This window comes from Rhinoderma darwinii, chromosome 13 (genome assembly GCF_050947455.1).
Source record: "Rhinoderma darwinii isolate aRhiDar2 chromosome 13, aRhiDar2.hap1, whole genome shotgun sequence".
In the NCBI taxonomy this organism is placed as follows: domain Eukaryota; kingdom Metazoa; phylum Chordata; class Amphibia; order Anura; family Rhinodermatidae; genus Rhinoderma; species Rhinoderma darwinii.
In genome coordinates, this window is record NC_134699.1 from 20,789,464 (window position 1) to 20,804,123 (window position 14,660).

General features: G+C 40.9%; 1 protein-coding gene across 1 annotated transcript; it reads left to right on the top strand.

Moving 5' to 3' along the window:
• The first annotated feature begins 157 nt into the window (after positions 1-157).
• LOC142666762 (keratin, type I cytoskeletal 19-like) lies at positions 158-11,738 on the top strand. Its single transcript, XM_075846940.1, has 7 exons — positions 158-617; positions 1,160-1,242; positions 2,606-2,762; positions 5,211-5,372; positions 7,424-7,549; positions 8,539-8,756; positions 11,649-11,738. The coding sequence occupies exons 1-7, from the start codon at positions 225-227 to the stop codon at positions 11,662-11,664; spliced, it is 1,155 nt and encodes a 384-aa protein (XP_075703055.1). The 5' UTR covers positions 158-224; the 3' UTR covers positions 11,665-11,738.
• Positions 11,739-14,660: the final 2,922 nt, after the last annotated feature.

The window sequence follows — 14,660 nt, forward strand, 5'->3', positions numbered from 1 at the left end:
AATAAAAAATTTGGTGTCAAGACCTTTCGAAAATGAGTCAATGACCTAGAGGAAATAGCATCAAGGGTTAGTGAGATGGACGAATCGCTAATCTTATCACTAATTCAACAATAAAGTGGACTTTTACCACTGGATTCTGAACGTAAGAAAGTTCAGAATAGTCATTTCATTTTCGGTATATACAAAAGAGGAGCTGAAGGTCTAGTCTTACATTGATTTGCACAATGTACAGTCAAGTTCCTTTTAAGAAGGTCCAAGCTGTTAAGATAGGCAGCATTAACGGTGGAGTTTACCGCAAGGTATCCGGAGGTGGCCATGCTTTCAGTGTTTATGCCGGGGCAGGAGGACTGGGCACCAAAACGTCAACATCTTCACATAGTGTTGTGGTCGCAGGTGGGCACATTCAATATGGAGGTTTTCGGATCATCGGGCATGAAAAGGAGACCATGCAGAATCTGAACGAACGTTTGGCCAGCTATATGAACCAAGTTCGCATTTTGGAGAAGGCGAATGCTGAGCTAGATATACAAATCAAGGAGTGGTATAGCAAGAACAGTGGAAGCTCGGAAAGAGATGACCAGCGTTACTTCCAAACTATTGAAGATCTCAAAAAACAGGTAACAGGTCATTTCTATGGCCCTGATGCTTGAGGGGGTCCATTGGTCTACCTGCCGCATAAGAAGACAGAAGTATTATAAATTGCACCTGGTAGGTTAAGGGCACTATTACAGAATTTGCATTGGGGTCCAGAAGCTTCAAGTTCCACCTATGCTTGTGGTAAATTACAAATTGAAACCTGCTACATCTAAATTATCAATAATTACATAGAATAGAACCATCATTATGTTCTGTAACTGCACCATAGCATTCAAAGTCTATTGACAAATATATATACTTGGAGCAAACCTTAGATATCTCCTCATTCCTTTCACAACTTTATGAAAATTGATGGATTTTCCTGTTTAAAACCAGTACTAGGACATGGCCAAATAGTGTAGGTTTCCATATCTCGTCTACAGTATCAGGATAGCTAGGAGTATGACATGAAGAATTACATTTACTGGGGTGTATACTGGAGTGTTCAGGTTTTCAGTGGAGTCAGATGGTTGAGTTTTGTGAGATAAATTGATGTATGTATATAAACTTTTTATTTTTTTAGATACTAAACGCAGCCATAGAAAATGCCAGTATTTCCCTTCAAATAGATAATGCAAGGTTGGCAACAGATGACTTCAAAACAAAGTAAGAAATATTCTGTGTGTGTATATATATATATTGTGCTGTCTCGTATCTTGGAGCGCATTGGTTATTTGGGACACTGGTCGAGTGTCTGAACGGGAATTTTTTGCACCCTACACAGAAGGAACGGTGCTGCTTTTTCTTTGTTTTATATATATATATATTAATAGGATTAGCAACCAAAGAATATTATGTTTATTTAATTAAAACATCGAGTTCTAAACACATTTTGCATTAAAACTCATGAGCTATTACATTTACTTACAGAGTATGGCGCCACCTCGTGTTTAAAGTTTATAACCCCACAGCCAGTTCTTTGCATAGTGATCCTCTGTTCACTGCAGAGCAGCCAATAGAAATAGCTTTCTGTCCTGCTTGTCAGGGAAGGAGCAGAACCTCTGCAGTAACATGACAATATAGCTGAGGAGACTCTTTATTCTAAGCTTGTTAGGATTGTAAATCTGTATTGGAAAGTAGGAATGGACTATATTGTCAGCTGTCAGAGGGGAAGGAGACTGATTCTGATTAGAGCCCATCCCCAGCAGCACAGATAAGCAGCAGTACGTAGGGGGACACAAGGAAGAATAAGATGATGAAAGAGGTTGTTTTTTTAATGCTAGAATTACATCAAATTACTTTTAAATAGCTATTAATTGCATTTTATGACTTTTGGTATGAAAATTATTCATAGGATAACCCCTTCCAGTGTAGAATTTTATAGCTTTAAAATAAAATAAGCTATTATGAAGACCACTGTGTGTGTGTGTGTGTGTGTGTGTGTGTGTGTGTGTGTGTGTGTGTGTGTGTGTGTGTGTGTGTGTGTGTGTGTGTGTATATATATATATATATATATATATATACACATACACTTATGTAGGTGTACAGATGTGAATGACTGATGCCAGGAGCGTTACGGTGAAAATTGGCCCAATGGCAGCCTCAATGGTCCTTCAGCAACATAGAAAGATAACAGTATTATAAATGACACATGTCAGGTCAAAAGCCCCATTGCATTGAGGCCCAGAGGGACAATAAGCATTAGGCTGTCCAATGTGACAGAGCTGCTATCACCACTGTATAAACTTCTCTGCTAGCCTTAGCAATATTGGTTTTCTGTGACTGGGTTGGGAAACTGCTCTGGAGAAGCACGGTCATGTATAAAGAAGGTCTGGTTGTGGAGCAAGTGTAATAAGTAACCTACTATGGTTGCTATCACTAATATCGGGGAGCTGGGGCATCTGAAAAATAGCATACAAATTATTTGCAGCAATGCCGTCCGCACATGTGCCTGTCCCTTGTACCTTGGTAGATAACCCAGGAACTGTAACCACTCTTGAGCCAAATTTTCTCTGATTTTCCATTCTAGGTTTGAAAATGAGCAAACGCTCCGGCTCTCTGTTGAAAAAGACACTTCTGAATTACGCAAGGTGGTTGACCAGCTTACCATTTCCAAGGCTGATCTAGAGATGCAAATCGAATGTCTAAACGAGGAGATAATCTATCATAAGAAGAACCACAAAGAGGTCAGTAGTTATGGGTTTGAAGTGTTTAGCAGCTGAAGACCAGAAGTAAAGATGTGAAACCACCATTGGTCATATTATGGTTTCGCTTACGTCTAAGCTTCTATGTTTCAGACATTACATCTATTTTCACAGTGAAGATTCTTCTTTCTAAAGTAGATACATAATATTCAGAGCCATGACGGCACATCTATTTTACAACCTGGAGAACCTCCTTTCAAATTATTCCTAGACGAATTGTCCTTTTTGATGAAGATGGATTGGGTAGAGGCTGCGCCGCTACCCAATCGCTAGGAAAAAAGGGTTAAGGCCTTAGATTAATTTCCTTCCTTCCTAAGTATATCAGGGATAAAATAAATTGTTGTTTTCAGGATACTTTCAGGAGCACAATTTAGTGGGTACTCCGCCGACACGGCTAACCGGTGATTTAATTTTTGGAAGACTGAGAAGGTTGACTTACTCGAATCTATCTGGAAATTAGTGATTCCACTTGTTCTCAGACACACTACATGAAGATGGGCATGTGGAAAGTTTGGAGGCAACAGGACTGGTTTAGTTTTGTACTTTCCTTTTTTGTTTTTGCGATACATGTTGAACATATCTTTGGTATTGCTTTGTGTGACCATATAGAGCTACACCTGACATTGTCTCCTTATTGAAAAGTGTGAGTATATTTATGTTCTCATCTCAGATGGGGTGATTGGATATAGGCGCTAGCGTCTCCCCCATCGTTTATGGATTCAGTCGTGGATTTCCCATGTGGAGACCCTGACCACTGGTTTTCTTTATCTTGGTACTCTATTATGCACTCTCATTCTATTAGGTTAATTTTCGTTTTTGAAATATTGTTCTGTATGTATTTACCTATTTGATCTGTAGCACTGGGTTTGTATTTCCTGTGACCTGTAACAGAGCTTGAACCCTCTTCTATGTTTTTGTATGTATTGTCTATAAAATATTTGAAAATTGTTCCCTAAAAACAGTTAAAAAATAGAATCAGTCCCGTAATACATGTGTGTCCCGAGTCTTCAAGAATGAGAAGAAAACTTTCTAGTGGCTCTAGACTCTGGCCAATAAAGCAGGGGACTCCCATCTATGACGTCTTTATGAATTAGGACAAGACGGGGTTATCTTGTTTTGATTTCTCATTAGAGAAGCGCATCAGACCATCCTAGGGCGTATATTAAAAATGGGCCCCAGGCATAAATCAAAATGGGGACTACATCTATTGCTGGCTTTTGTTTTTAAAAATTTTCCAATCTTGGTAAATGGGGCCTAGAATTTGTTGACTATCGTCTTTCCAAAAGCTTGTAGAAGAGAAGGTGAAGTGTCCCTATTCATTGTCTGCTATTGTTGTGGTATCGGTGGAAAAACAGGCGGGATCACACCACATATAAAGAGGGGAAATAAAGAATACTGACCTGGGACTCCTTACAGGGTCACTAAAGCAAGTATAAAGTTGTTTCTATGTGAGTGCACCAAGCATCAGATCATTTAAAGGGGTTGTCCAAGATTAGAAAAACATGGCTGCTTTCTTCCAAAAACAGCACCACCTCTGTCCATAGGTTGTGTCTGGTATTGCAGGTCAGCTCAACTAAAGTGAATGGTCTTGAGCTGAAATACGCACACAACCTGTGGACAGGTGTAGGCATGTTTTTGAAAGAAAGCAGCCATGTTTTTCTAACCCTGTACAACCCTTTTAACAGAAAACCTGTCAGCACGTTTATACTGGGTAGCATGATATAGCGACAGGTGCCCCAATTACACTGCACTATATGTTATTGTAGAGCACTCTAATGCCGAGCTCAGGGAGAAGTGTCTGATGGGTGGCTCCCTTCCAGTTTGATTGACAGGTCCTTGTGCTATTTGTGTATTTAGAAAGCTGTAAATTAGGATGAGCTTGGCGGAGAGAACCTGGAAGGGATCCACCCAGTAGACACTTCTCCTAGAGCCTGGCACTTATTAAAACTATGTTTTCTCTAGAACCTCTCTAGCGGTGGGAGGCTGGAGGAGACCTGCCCAGTGGACACTTTTCCCTGAGCCTAGCACTGCAGCGATCTACAGTAAAATATTGTTGAGTTTAATCAGGACACCCGTCATTCTGCCTGAGCGAACGTGCTAAGAAGTTCCCTTTAAACCCCACGTGACCTTCTCTGCCTGTCAGTATATACCTGTACCTCACACCATAGACTCCATCCAGGGGTGTAGCTATAGGGGGCACAGAAGTAGCTGTCAAGCCCTGATACCTGAGGAGGCCCAAAGGCCCCTCTGCTATATGAGAAGACAAATAATTACAAAGGCATCAAAAACATATAAGTATATCTGTCTCAAAAATATGTATTGTGTATAAAGGATGTGGTTTAGTTATGGGTTGCAATGAGTTGGTAACCTTATCCAGTAGGGTTCCATGTATATGATGTGTTTATGTATCTTACTCTCTTTTCTGTTCAGGAGATGGATGATCTTCATAAACATGCCACGGGTGCCGTCAACGTGGAGGTAGATGTGGCTCCACCTGTGGATCTTGGTAAAATTATGGAAGAGATGAGGGCACAATATGAGCAGTTGGTTGAAAAACAGCAATGGGAGGCTAAAAATGTATTTGACAAAAAGGTGAGAGATCAATGACAGCCAAGTCATAACCAAGGGGTTGCATTACCTTGAGCAAACACAACAGTTTAGAAAACCAGAATACTTCTTAATGGGGTTGTATCTCAATCAACAATTATAACCTATCCACAGGACAGGTGAGAATAGTCTGATCACTGGGGGCCCCACTGCTGGGACCTTCAATAAAAGCGAGAACGGGTGTCCTGAACCCCCTGTTCCTCCTCACTGCACTCCATGTGCCAACTGCTCCATTCAATGTCTATGGGAATCACGGAAAGAGCCGAGAGCTGTATAAATTTACAACTAGAATATTAGAAAAACTTGGTTGCTTTCTTCTAGAAATAGTGCCACACCTATCAATGGGTGGTGTGTGGTATTGTAGCTCAACCCAATTCACTTCAATGAAGCTGAGCTGCAATACCACACACAAACCACAGGCAAGTGTGGCGCTATTTCTTGAGGAAAGCAGCCATGTTTTTTATTTCCCTATACAATCCATTTAAGGTCCTCAGTGCTTTGGAGAGCAGAGGACCAGCTTGAATTAGGACAATAGCTGGCATAATAGCTGGAAAGAGCCCCTTCCCAGTCATTACTGATGTTCATATAGAAGCAACTATCAAGTATTAAATTTTATATCTCATCTATAACTTAATTTCATTTTTAATTAGCATATTATATGGTTAAAACAGCAAAAAAAACTGAGGCTGACCTGTGACTTAGATGAATATGCGCATAGAAAAATCTTCACTAGTTGTTTAGACATACAGATGTAGCCAACTTTATCTTGACCCTGATAACTTGCTGCAGCGTGATATCACACAACATAAGCCATTGAAAAATCATTGAAAAAGTCAAGTTAACGTTTCTTGCCATTGTGTATTTAATGTGTTAAGAGTCAAGATAAAGATGGCTACATCTGTAGCACAAAGGTCACTTCACCCTGGAGATTTTGCATGGCTGGAAAAAAAAAATCCACCATGCAAATGATAAATCGAGTCAAAGTTATGGAATGATCCATGCGTGGAAATGTATTTGTATAACTGGATTTGTATAATTTTTGTATGTCATGCATGTAAACACCCTGTTGCATTAGATGAAGGATTTGGTGAGGGCTGGAATAGCATTATGCTGGTCCTGCATGTATCCATATGGTGAAAAAAGAAATAAGTGTGTAAGATATGCTAAAAAAATAAGTCCTCTCATCTCTATATATGGGCGTCTGTATGTAGTGCTCGATTGTCATGTTGCCATGGTCAGCGTAGGCTTCAACTTCAGCCTAGTAGAGAAGAGTAGATCTTCTCTGAATTGGAGGCATTGAGATTGGTGCGATGTAGAACTCCATGCAGTTGTATACATAGAGGAGAGGAGACCCCAGAGCAAAGTAAAAAATTGCCCCCCATTATGATAATGAGTTTCGCCACCCAGAAATTCCCCCGTTTCATAATGCTTGGGCCAATTCCTCAATGTAGTTCCTCTAAAGGAATCGTGGAGAGGCTTTTGCCACCCAGTAGCAATAGGAATGGGACCAACCAAGGATTGTCCCCCTCGCACAGGGGCATTATAGCAGCAGCATGGTCTGCTACTATGGTATATACGTGCTTGGGCTGATCAAAGTTCTTTCCTGGAATGTCACATGTCAATGGGGATGAAGCCGCACACTTCAATACCAAGATCTTTACAGGTCATAGCCCTTCATCTATTGGAGTGGTAGCCCAATGGAACAAAGTGAGACCACTGTTCTTCTGTAGCCTATGCCCATCGTGATAGATGTTGAGTATTGAACTTGAGGACTTTGTAACGGTCTTTTATACACTTGAGTAGAGTGGTTTGTCTTAGTCTGATACCACAGCGGAGACATGTCCACCTTGGAAAGCCCTACAAATAGTCTACTGGTGCCATCCTGAAATGGCATAACAAGCCACCAACCAAGAGAAGAAATCGTGTAGAGAGTAGTAGACTGTGGGGTATCAACAAAGTAAAACTACATCAAATCACTCCACGTAGTTCTAAGTAATGTGGAAAACAAAATTCAACCCTGTCTGTTTTGGTCACAGGTGGAAGAGTGGAATTTGGAGATAACAATGAACACAAATGAGTTAGAAATGTACAAGAAAGAATTAACAGAATACAGTCAAAAGGTTCAAGAACTGGAGATAGAATCCGAGGCTGAAGTCAGTAAGGTCAGTATTGTAGTTAGATTTGCTGCATCTTTTTTCGGGATTAGAAAAATGGGTCCTTTTTGTTTTTTTTTTACAAACAGCCCTATGCTTCTCCATGGTCTGTCTCTGGTATTGCAGCTCATTTGAATGGGGCTGAGCTGCAATACCAGACACAACCTATGGTCATAAGTGGTGGTATTTCTGGAAAAAAAAGGCAGACTTTTTTCTAGTCCTGGCCAACCATTGAAGAGAATTGTGTCTTTAAAAGAGAATTTCAGTACAAGTCATTGAAATGAGACATGATGAGATATCTCCACACCCGTGCTCTTTAGAGAAATATGCATGTGTAGGACTTTTGGCGTAATAGTCTACCTCCATCTTTCCTTCAGTCTGATTCTGCACACAATGTATCCCTTTTTTCGTCTATATAGCTGTATGAGGGCTTGTCTTTTGCGCGACGCGTTGTAGTTTTTCACTGCACCATTTATAGTACCATACAATGTACTAGGAAACAGTAAAAAAATTATTTGTGGGGTGGAATGAGGAAGAACGGCGATTATTGATTTTTTGGGTTTCGTTTTGGTTTTCAACACACTCAACTCAAGTAGCGGGCTAAGGCTGCTCCATACTTTCCCTCCCGGCCTCCACCGTACTTATATGGCGCATATCAGGAAGGGGTTAAAGCTGTTTCTATTGTGTTGGATCAATTCCTGTAAGGACTCCTGGACAAAACTATATTACGACATAATAACATAGTGCATTGTTCCATAATTCGGCGCCGTATGTAGGCATTATATGACGGCACAGAGAGTGCCTACGGCTCGGTAGACCACAGCCTTATTGACTCTGTGTGCTTACTCCGTTCAGCCTCCATACATTCGGCTCTGTCGTGTGCATGCGGCCTAACTATGTGTTTATTTGTTTGGCACTTGACGCAATCCAACACAACCAATGGCATTTTCGTCTTTTGCACTGAATAATACACTGACAAGTCTTTATTGTATCGACAGAAAAATGTAGCAATTACCAGGTTGGAGAATATCGATGCCCAATTTGCCATGCAAATGGTAGACTTGCAGGAAAATATTAATAGCATTGAGACACGACTTCAAAATAAACGCAGGGATGTGGGCCATCAGACCTCTGAATTTACTCTTCTTTTGAGCCTAAAGAACAGACTAGAGGCTGAGATTGCAACCTATCGTAGTCTCCTGGATGGAGCAGTAAGGTGGGTAATGGCCACTTTATATTCTTACTGAATAGGGACCTGATGTACGTATGTGGAGAGATACATAGTAAGTCTGGGGACCAAAAGTCCCAAGCTTTGAATAGATTCAGGCTGTTTGCCCCTATATCTCCCATTCAGGGGAACAGACAACATAGCATATTGCTGCCCCTTTCATCCCCTCTAGAAGGGAAGGGTGGCATAAACCACAAGTCTTTACCTTCCACCCTTGTTTGCAAATGTTAAAGGGGTTGTTCAGGACATGTAAAACATAGGCTGCAGGCAGGGTATGGGTTAAAATAACAATACAAGGCATACTTACCTAGTAAATCCAGACACCGTTCCAGCACCGTTGCTCCGGTGGACTCCGATCTGTAAACTTTTACAGGAAGTGATGACGTCCCATTCGGCTGCAGCCAATCACTGGCCTCAACGGTGATGATGGCAGGGACGGTGTATTATTCCTGAGGCCAATGATTGAATGCAGCCAAACAGGACATCATCACTTTCTGTAGAGGTAAACAGATCGGACGAGACCACTGGAGCAGCAGCAATGGAGTGGGAGGGGATTTAGTAGGTGAGTATAACTTGTTTCCTTATTTTAGCTCATACCTTACCCGCAGCCTTTTTTTACATGTCTTAGACAACCCCTTTAAGCAATGTGGAATCGGTATATTCCTGCATAGGCCCATGGCACGGAAATGTAGCTTATTCTATTCTTATAGCATCGTCTACAATACATAGACCTGTGGATATTGGTAATGTAGAACTTTTCTTTATTAAGTTCAGTGTTGCTCCAATGTCTACAAATATGCAATCAAAGTCTTCTCACTTCGCTACACTTCTTTTAAGCTAAACTTTCCAAGAGATAATACTGGCTCAGACATATTATGTATGTAGACTGAGCAGCTGCATAGGGGTCCTATATACAAAGGGGGCTGCCAACACCATCAAAAATGGCAGTTTCTCCTTCTAGATTGCATGTAAATGGCTGTGTTATAGGAGGATTCCCCATATTAAAGGGAACCGGTCACTATAAAAATGCAATCTACACAGTGGGCAGCATGACATAGAGCAGGAGGAGCTGAGCAGAATGATATATAGGTTTGTGGGAAAAGATTCAGTATAACTTTTATTTTATTCAGTTAGACCTCTGCTCAATCTGGGCTTATGAGTCTAGTGGGCGGTCCTACTCAGTGATTGACAGCTATATCTGTATGCACACTCATACTGGAAAAACTGTCAATCACTGAGTAGGACCGCCATCTGATAGAGCAGAGGTCTAAATGAATAAGATACAAGTTATACTAAATTTTTTCCCATAAAACTGGGGTGATATACTGTAAAAATAAGAATTATTGTCTTGTTGGTTGTTTCCCCTTCCCACCACCCTAAAAAAAACATCCCTGGGTTGTAGTTTTGCCTATTCAAGACAGTCAACTAGATGAGAGAAGAATGTTCCTTATAGTCAGAGTGCATTTGGGGTTGTAAAATACTAACTCCCATGAGAGATTTAAAGGGATTTAAAAATATTATAAGGATTAGAAGTGGCAGTCATGGAAAATTAGAAAATTATGGTGGGACTGAACTTGCCACTCACCAATATTTCATAATACTGATGGAATACATAATGTCTCCTTAATCTGCTACTAAGTATCCTTGATGATAGCTCGAAAGTACTATAGGTTGGGTTTACAAGGAATATCGTGTTTCAGCAAAAAGCAATGTGTAATGAACTGTCCTCAAACTGTGTAACCCTCCTCTGTACTTAGCGGTGAGCTCTACAAATTGAGTGGAGGCCATCGCTTATAGGAATAAGTCATTACCAAGCTTCATAGCCATTTACCTGTAGTGAAGTCCGGAGTTGGGCAGGAGTGTGATAAGTTTGAGAGTCTCAAGTTTATAACATTGTGCTGGGGTAACTAAGAGCCTAAAAGAAGTGGCCAAATGTCCTCTTCTGCCCCATACAGATATTGGATCCAAGGCACCTGTCAATGGAGTGGAATACTTCTTGCTCCACCAATATATCTTGCCAATTGGCCATTCAATCAAATACATGTTCATACTTGATTTGTTTCTTCTCTGCCAGGTTTCGGTTGCTTTTTGATGGCCAGTCACAATGAAAACAGAATCCTGATGGATCCACGTGAATGGGATCCATCAGAATGTGTTAAAGGGGTTGTCTTGTCTCTAAAAAATATTTTTAATACCATATTACTGACTTCTGAGTTAATGGGGGTGTTCATGACCCTCATCTATTAGCCGTAGCAAAAAGCAGCTACAAAGAGCGTATCTTGGTGTTATATCTGCATTCCATAGACAATCTATTGATTGTAATGCTTCATTTCACCTGTGGTGGCACTGCAGGGAGATTGAACACTTTCTGCTAGGTTCCCTCACAGTCAACAGGAGATCGCTAGGGGTTCCAGTATTGGGACACCCTGTGATCAACCTATGGTAGGGTGCAAAATGGATCCATCACTCTTTAAGAATGGAAGCATGATGGCAAATGTCAGAGCCTTACAAGACTGAGGGACGGCTTATATGTACTAAATATTTAGTGCTACAAATATATCCCAGAGTTTTGACATTGAGAACTGTAAATCAAGAATGAGAAGTAATTCCTCACAGGTGGATTAGATGATCACGTTGCTGTTATGTCAGCTCTGTCTTTCATGTCTCTCATCTTAGGTTAAGGCCACGAAATTAGTCCTGTAAGGACACAGAGATTAATGCGCCATAATGTATAAGGGCTCAAAATGTCACCCCTGCCCCTGTAGAGCCATGATGTCATTCAGAACGTAAAGCAGGGATCTGGGGCAGGTGTGAATATCCCTGTTCTGACTGCTCCTATGTCTCCGCTCACTATAAACAGTGACCTCTTTTATCTTACAGCACAATACCTAAATGAAGATACCCTGAAAGGTTAATGGAAGGAACACAAAACCTGCTGAACCTGTGTAAATAAAGCTATACAGAAGTGCCCTTCTGTTGTCATTTGTGGATTGCAAATGCTTTCTGAAACTGCATAAACACTGTAACAGCAAACAAGAAACACTTGGCACTGAGCACATGTCCCTTCCCTACCTTAGACCTTGATCTCTGCTTTGTTCAGATGTAGCAGTGTTCAATCTGTCAGTTGGCATACTATAAAATGTGCTCTTTGCTTTTGCCTTGGATTGTTTTATATTATAGAGTACTTGCCATTATGTTTTTATAATCATATAAATGGATCGTCAAGTTTTAGTGATTAATTTAAAGGAACATTCCAGGCAAAGCAGATACACTCGGTTATGCCAAGTGCAGGGCCTGAGGGGGAGGAGCATGACACAGGGATTCTGTCTTTGGTGTCCTTCAACAGTCTTGTGTCACACACTGCCCAATCATGCTCACTACTAGGCAAAATACACTTGTAAAACTTTCAGAAGGGTTTGCTCCCTTGCTCATCTTGTAGGCTGAAGTTCGTTAAGTACATACATTTCAGTGGAATGACTTCACCACTATGGGGCAAATTGATGAGGGATTACATATGCTCACTGTGGACTTCCACCTGGTCTTAAACTACCCAGACACATGATATAACTGTCAGACAGACTCTCGTTCGGCTGACAGCAATGTTTCCTGACTCTACTATAAACATGCATGACTGGCCCGGCTGAGCGTGCATGTTTTATCAGTGGTGAGGGGGTAAAAACCTATGTTAATCCACTCAGGCAACGGTTTATGTCCCACAGGAACAAAGGATTAGGCATATTGATATCCAACATGCTCGATTGCTCCAACATGTGGCAGATTTTGCCATCTTTGGCCTAAAAAAATTACAGTGAGTGGAGGTGGGGTTGGGAGGGTATGAATATTAAAGACACGCATTGGGTAGGTTTAGAGTTTGGTCAGGAAGGCTTGGTGTAGATGATGTGAGATGCACATTGGGAGAGGAAGGGGATACTTGGCTGTATGGTTTAGAGTTTGTATTATCATTTTAATCTTGGGACCCTCCTTACGCAATTTCCAGATAAGAAAAATGGGAAAGATTCCATTATTGTATACAGAATGTAAATACACACACAATGCACCAACGGAAAAATGCTGAATCCTATGTGTCAACGTGTGTGTTTCAGAATAATAGAACACAGCCACTATCCCTTTATGCTCCAACAGTTTAGGCTTTGTTTCTACATCTTTTAACAAAAGAACTCAAGTGCACTTGACTCAAGAATTAGGAACATTCTGTGTTAAACAAAAATAACAGCTTATCATGATGTGAGCAAATCACTAATAAGTTATAAGGACACTCCCGTGGCTTCAAGGATGAGTGCCAGGATTAATTTTCAGCTAAACAATCTGAGTTTCCTGCCACTAACCACTGACATCAGAGACGTTAGGATGAACACTTGACTTTACCCTCATTGCTTTACTTAACCCTTTGTAAACATTAAATCTTTGATTCTGCACAACAGTTACCGGTATGCCCTACAGACCTTCATATAGCATAGGTGATTGCAGAGGTGTGGCTGGGGAGGCTGGCAGAACATATGCCCTGGGTGCCAGAAGCCAGGATGGTGCCAACAAGTCACTCTGCTTTGGGCAGAATATTTAGATACAGGGCTAGGTCAGGAAATAGAATCATTGCCCAAAGTAAAGGAAAGCCTAGATATGGATATGGTTGGTTGCGACAGTATTGGGTAACAGAAATAGAGGAAGGGGTTTTGACATAAGGGTTTTTCATGATCTGGTGGATCATGGAATGTCTCTTCTTCCACAGATTTTTATATTTATATTAATGACATTTTATTGAGTGGAATCTCAGATTAGTGGCTATGGTTATGAAGGAAATGAGGATTATGCTTGCCACCATATTTGTGGGCTAATTTCACAGTATAAAGACCTCAAATTGAGAAGAATATTAGGGTGTATTCATTATTAAAGAGATTGTTTGGTTTTAAAAAAAAAATTTTTTTTAAATACTATTAAGAAATGTTTAGCTAATAGATGGGAATGCCCTGATCACAACCCTCATCTACTAGCCAGAAGAAAACGTGGCTACAAAAAGGGCCTCCCACTTTGGAGGACACAACCTATTGATTTCAATACGAACTGTGTAATGCTTCATTTCTCCTGCGGTGGTGCTGCAGGGAGATTAAACACTTTGGTCAGGATTCTCCTACAGATAACAGCAGATTATTGGGGGACCGAACAGAGGAACAATCTGTAATCAGTTTACCGCGGTGGGACCCCTTTTGACAAAAGGTATTGTTCAAAGCAGACAGTGCCATTAACGGGGCTGGTGGTGTTTTTCTGTGTTTACAGTTAGACTGAACTCCCCTTTGCCATGACAAGTACAAAACCCATTGAAACATGCTCTCATGCCTGAAACTCTCTACACTAAAGTGTACCAGACATTACATTTACGGAGTATACAGCATTATTGTGTCTCTGCTGTCAAGGGTGTCTGACTCTGAATAAGGGGATCATGTCGTCAAGTGCAAATCTGGTTTTCTGGCAGCAAGATCGAAAAAGATGCAATAACATTGAGCCTCACCCCTCGCAGTGATAAATCTTCACTCCCGGGACATATTGGGGATTCACATACCAAGAGAATAATGTGTTCAGCAATTCACCCCCACCCAAGTACATAATCATTATCTCTAGTCACCTGTGTGGAAACAAGGAGGGAATGACAGAGGAGGTGATGAAGCATAAAAGGTATGGAAGACGTATATTGTTACTGCCACACCCTGGCTGCACATATTAGGATTACTGTCACATCACGAAGATCACAAGCTACACGCAATAGGATTTACGTACTTTTTATTTTTACCAGTTTTTAACATTAGGGTCGCAAATTTGGTGCCACTATAAATAATCTATTAGGCAATTACAGATTAGCAATTCCATAATCCAATGTCA

Coding starts and splice junctions, on each gene's coding strand:
- LOC142666762 (XM_075846940.1), top strand. CDS start 225: ATGTACAGTCAAGTTCCTTTTAAGAAGGTCCAAGCTGTTAAGATAGGC. Junction 1,243..2,605: donor ACAGATGACTTCAAAACAAA/GTAAGAAATATT, acceptor TTTCCATTCTAG/GTTTGAAAATGAGCAAACGC. Junction 2,763..5,210: donor ATAAGAAGAACCACAAAGAG/GTCAGTAGTTAT, acceptor TTTTCTGTTCAG/GAGATGGATGATCTTCATAA.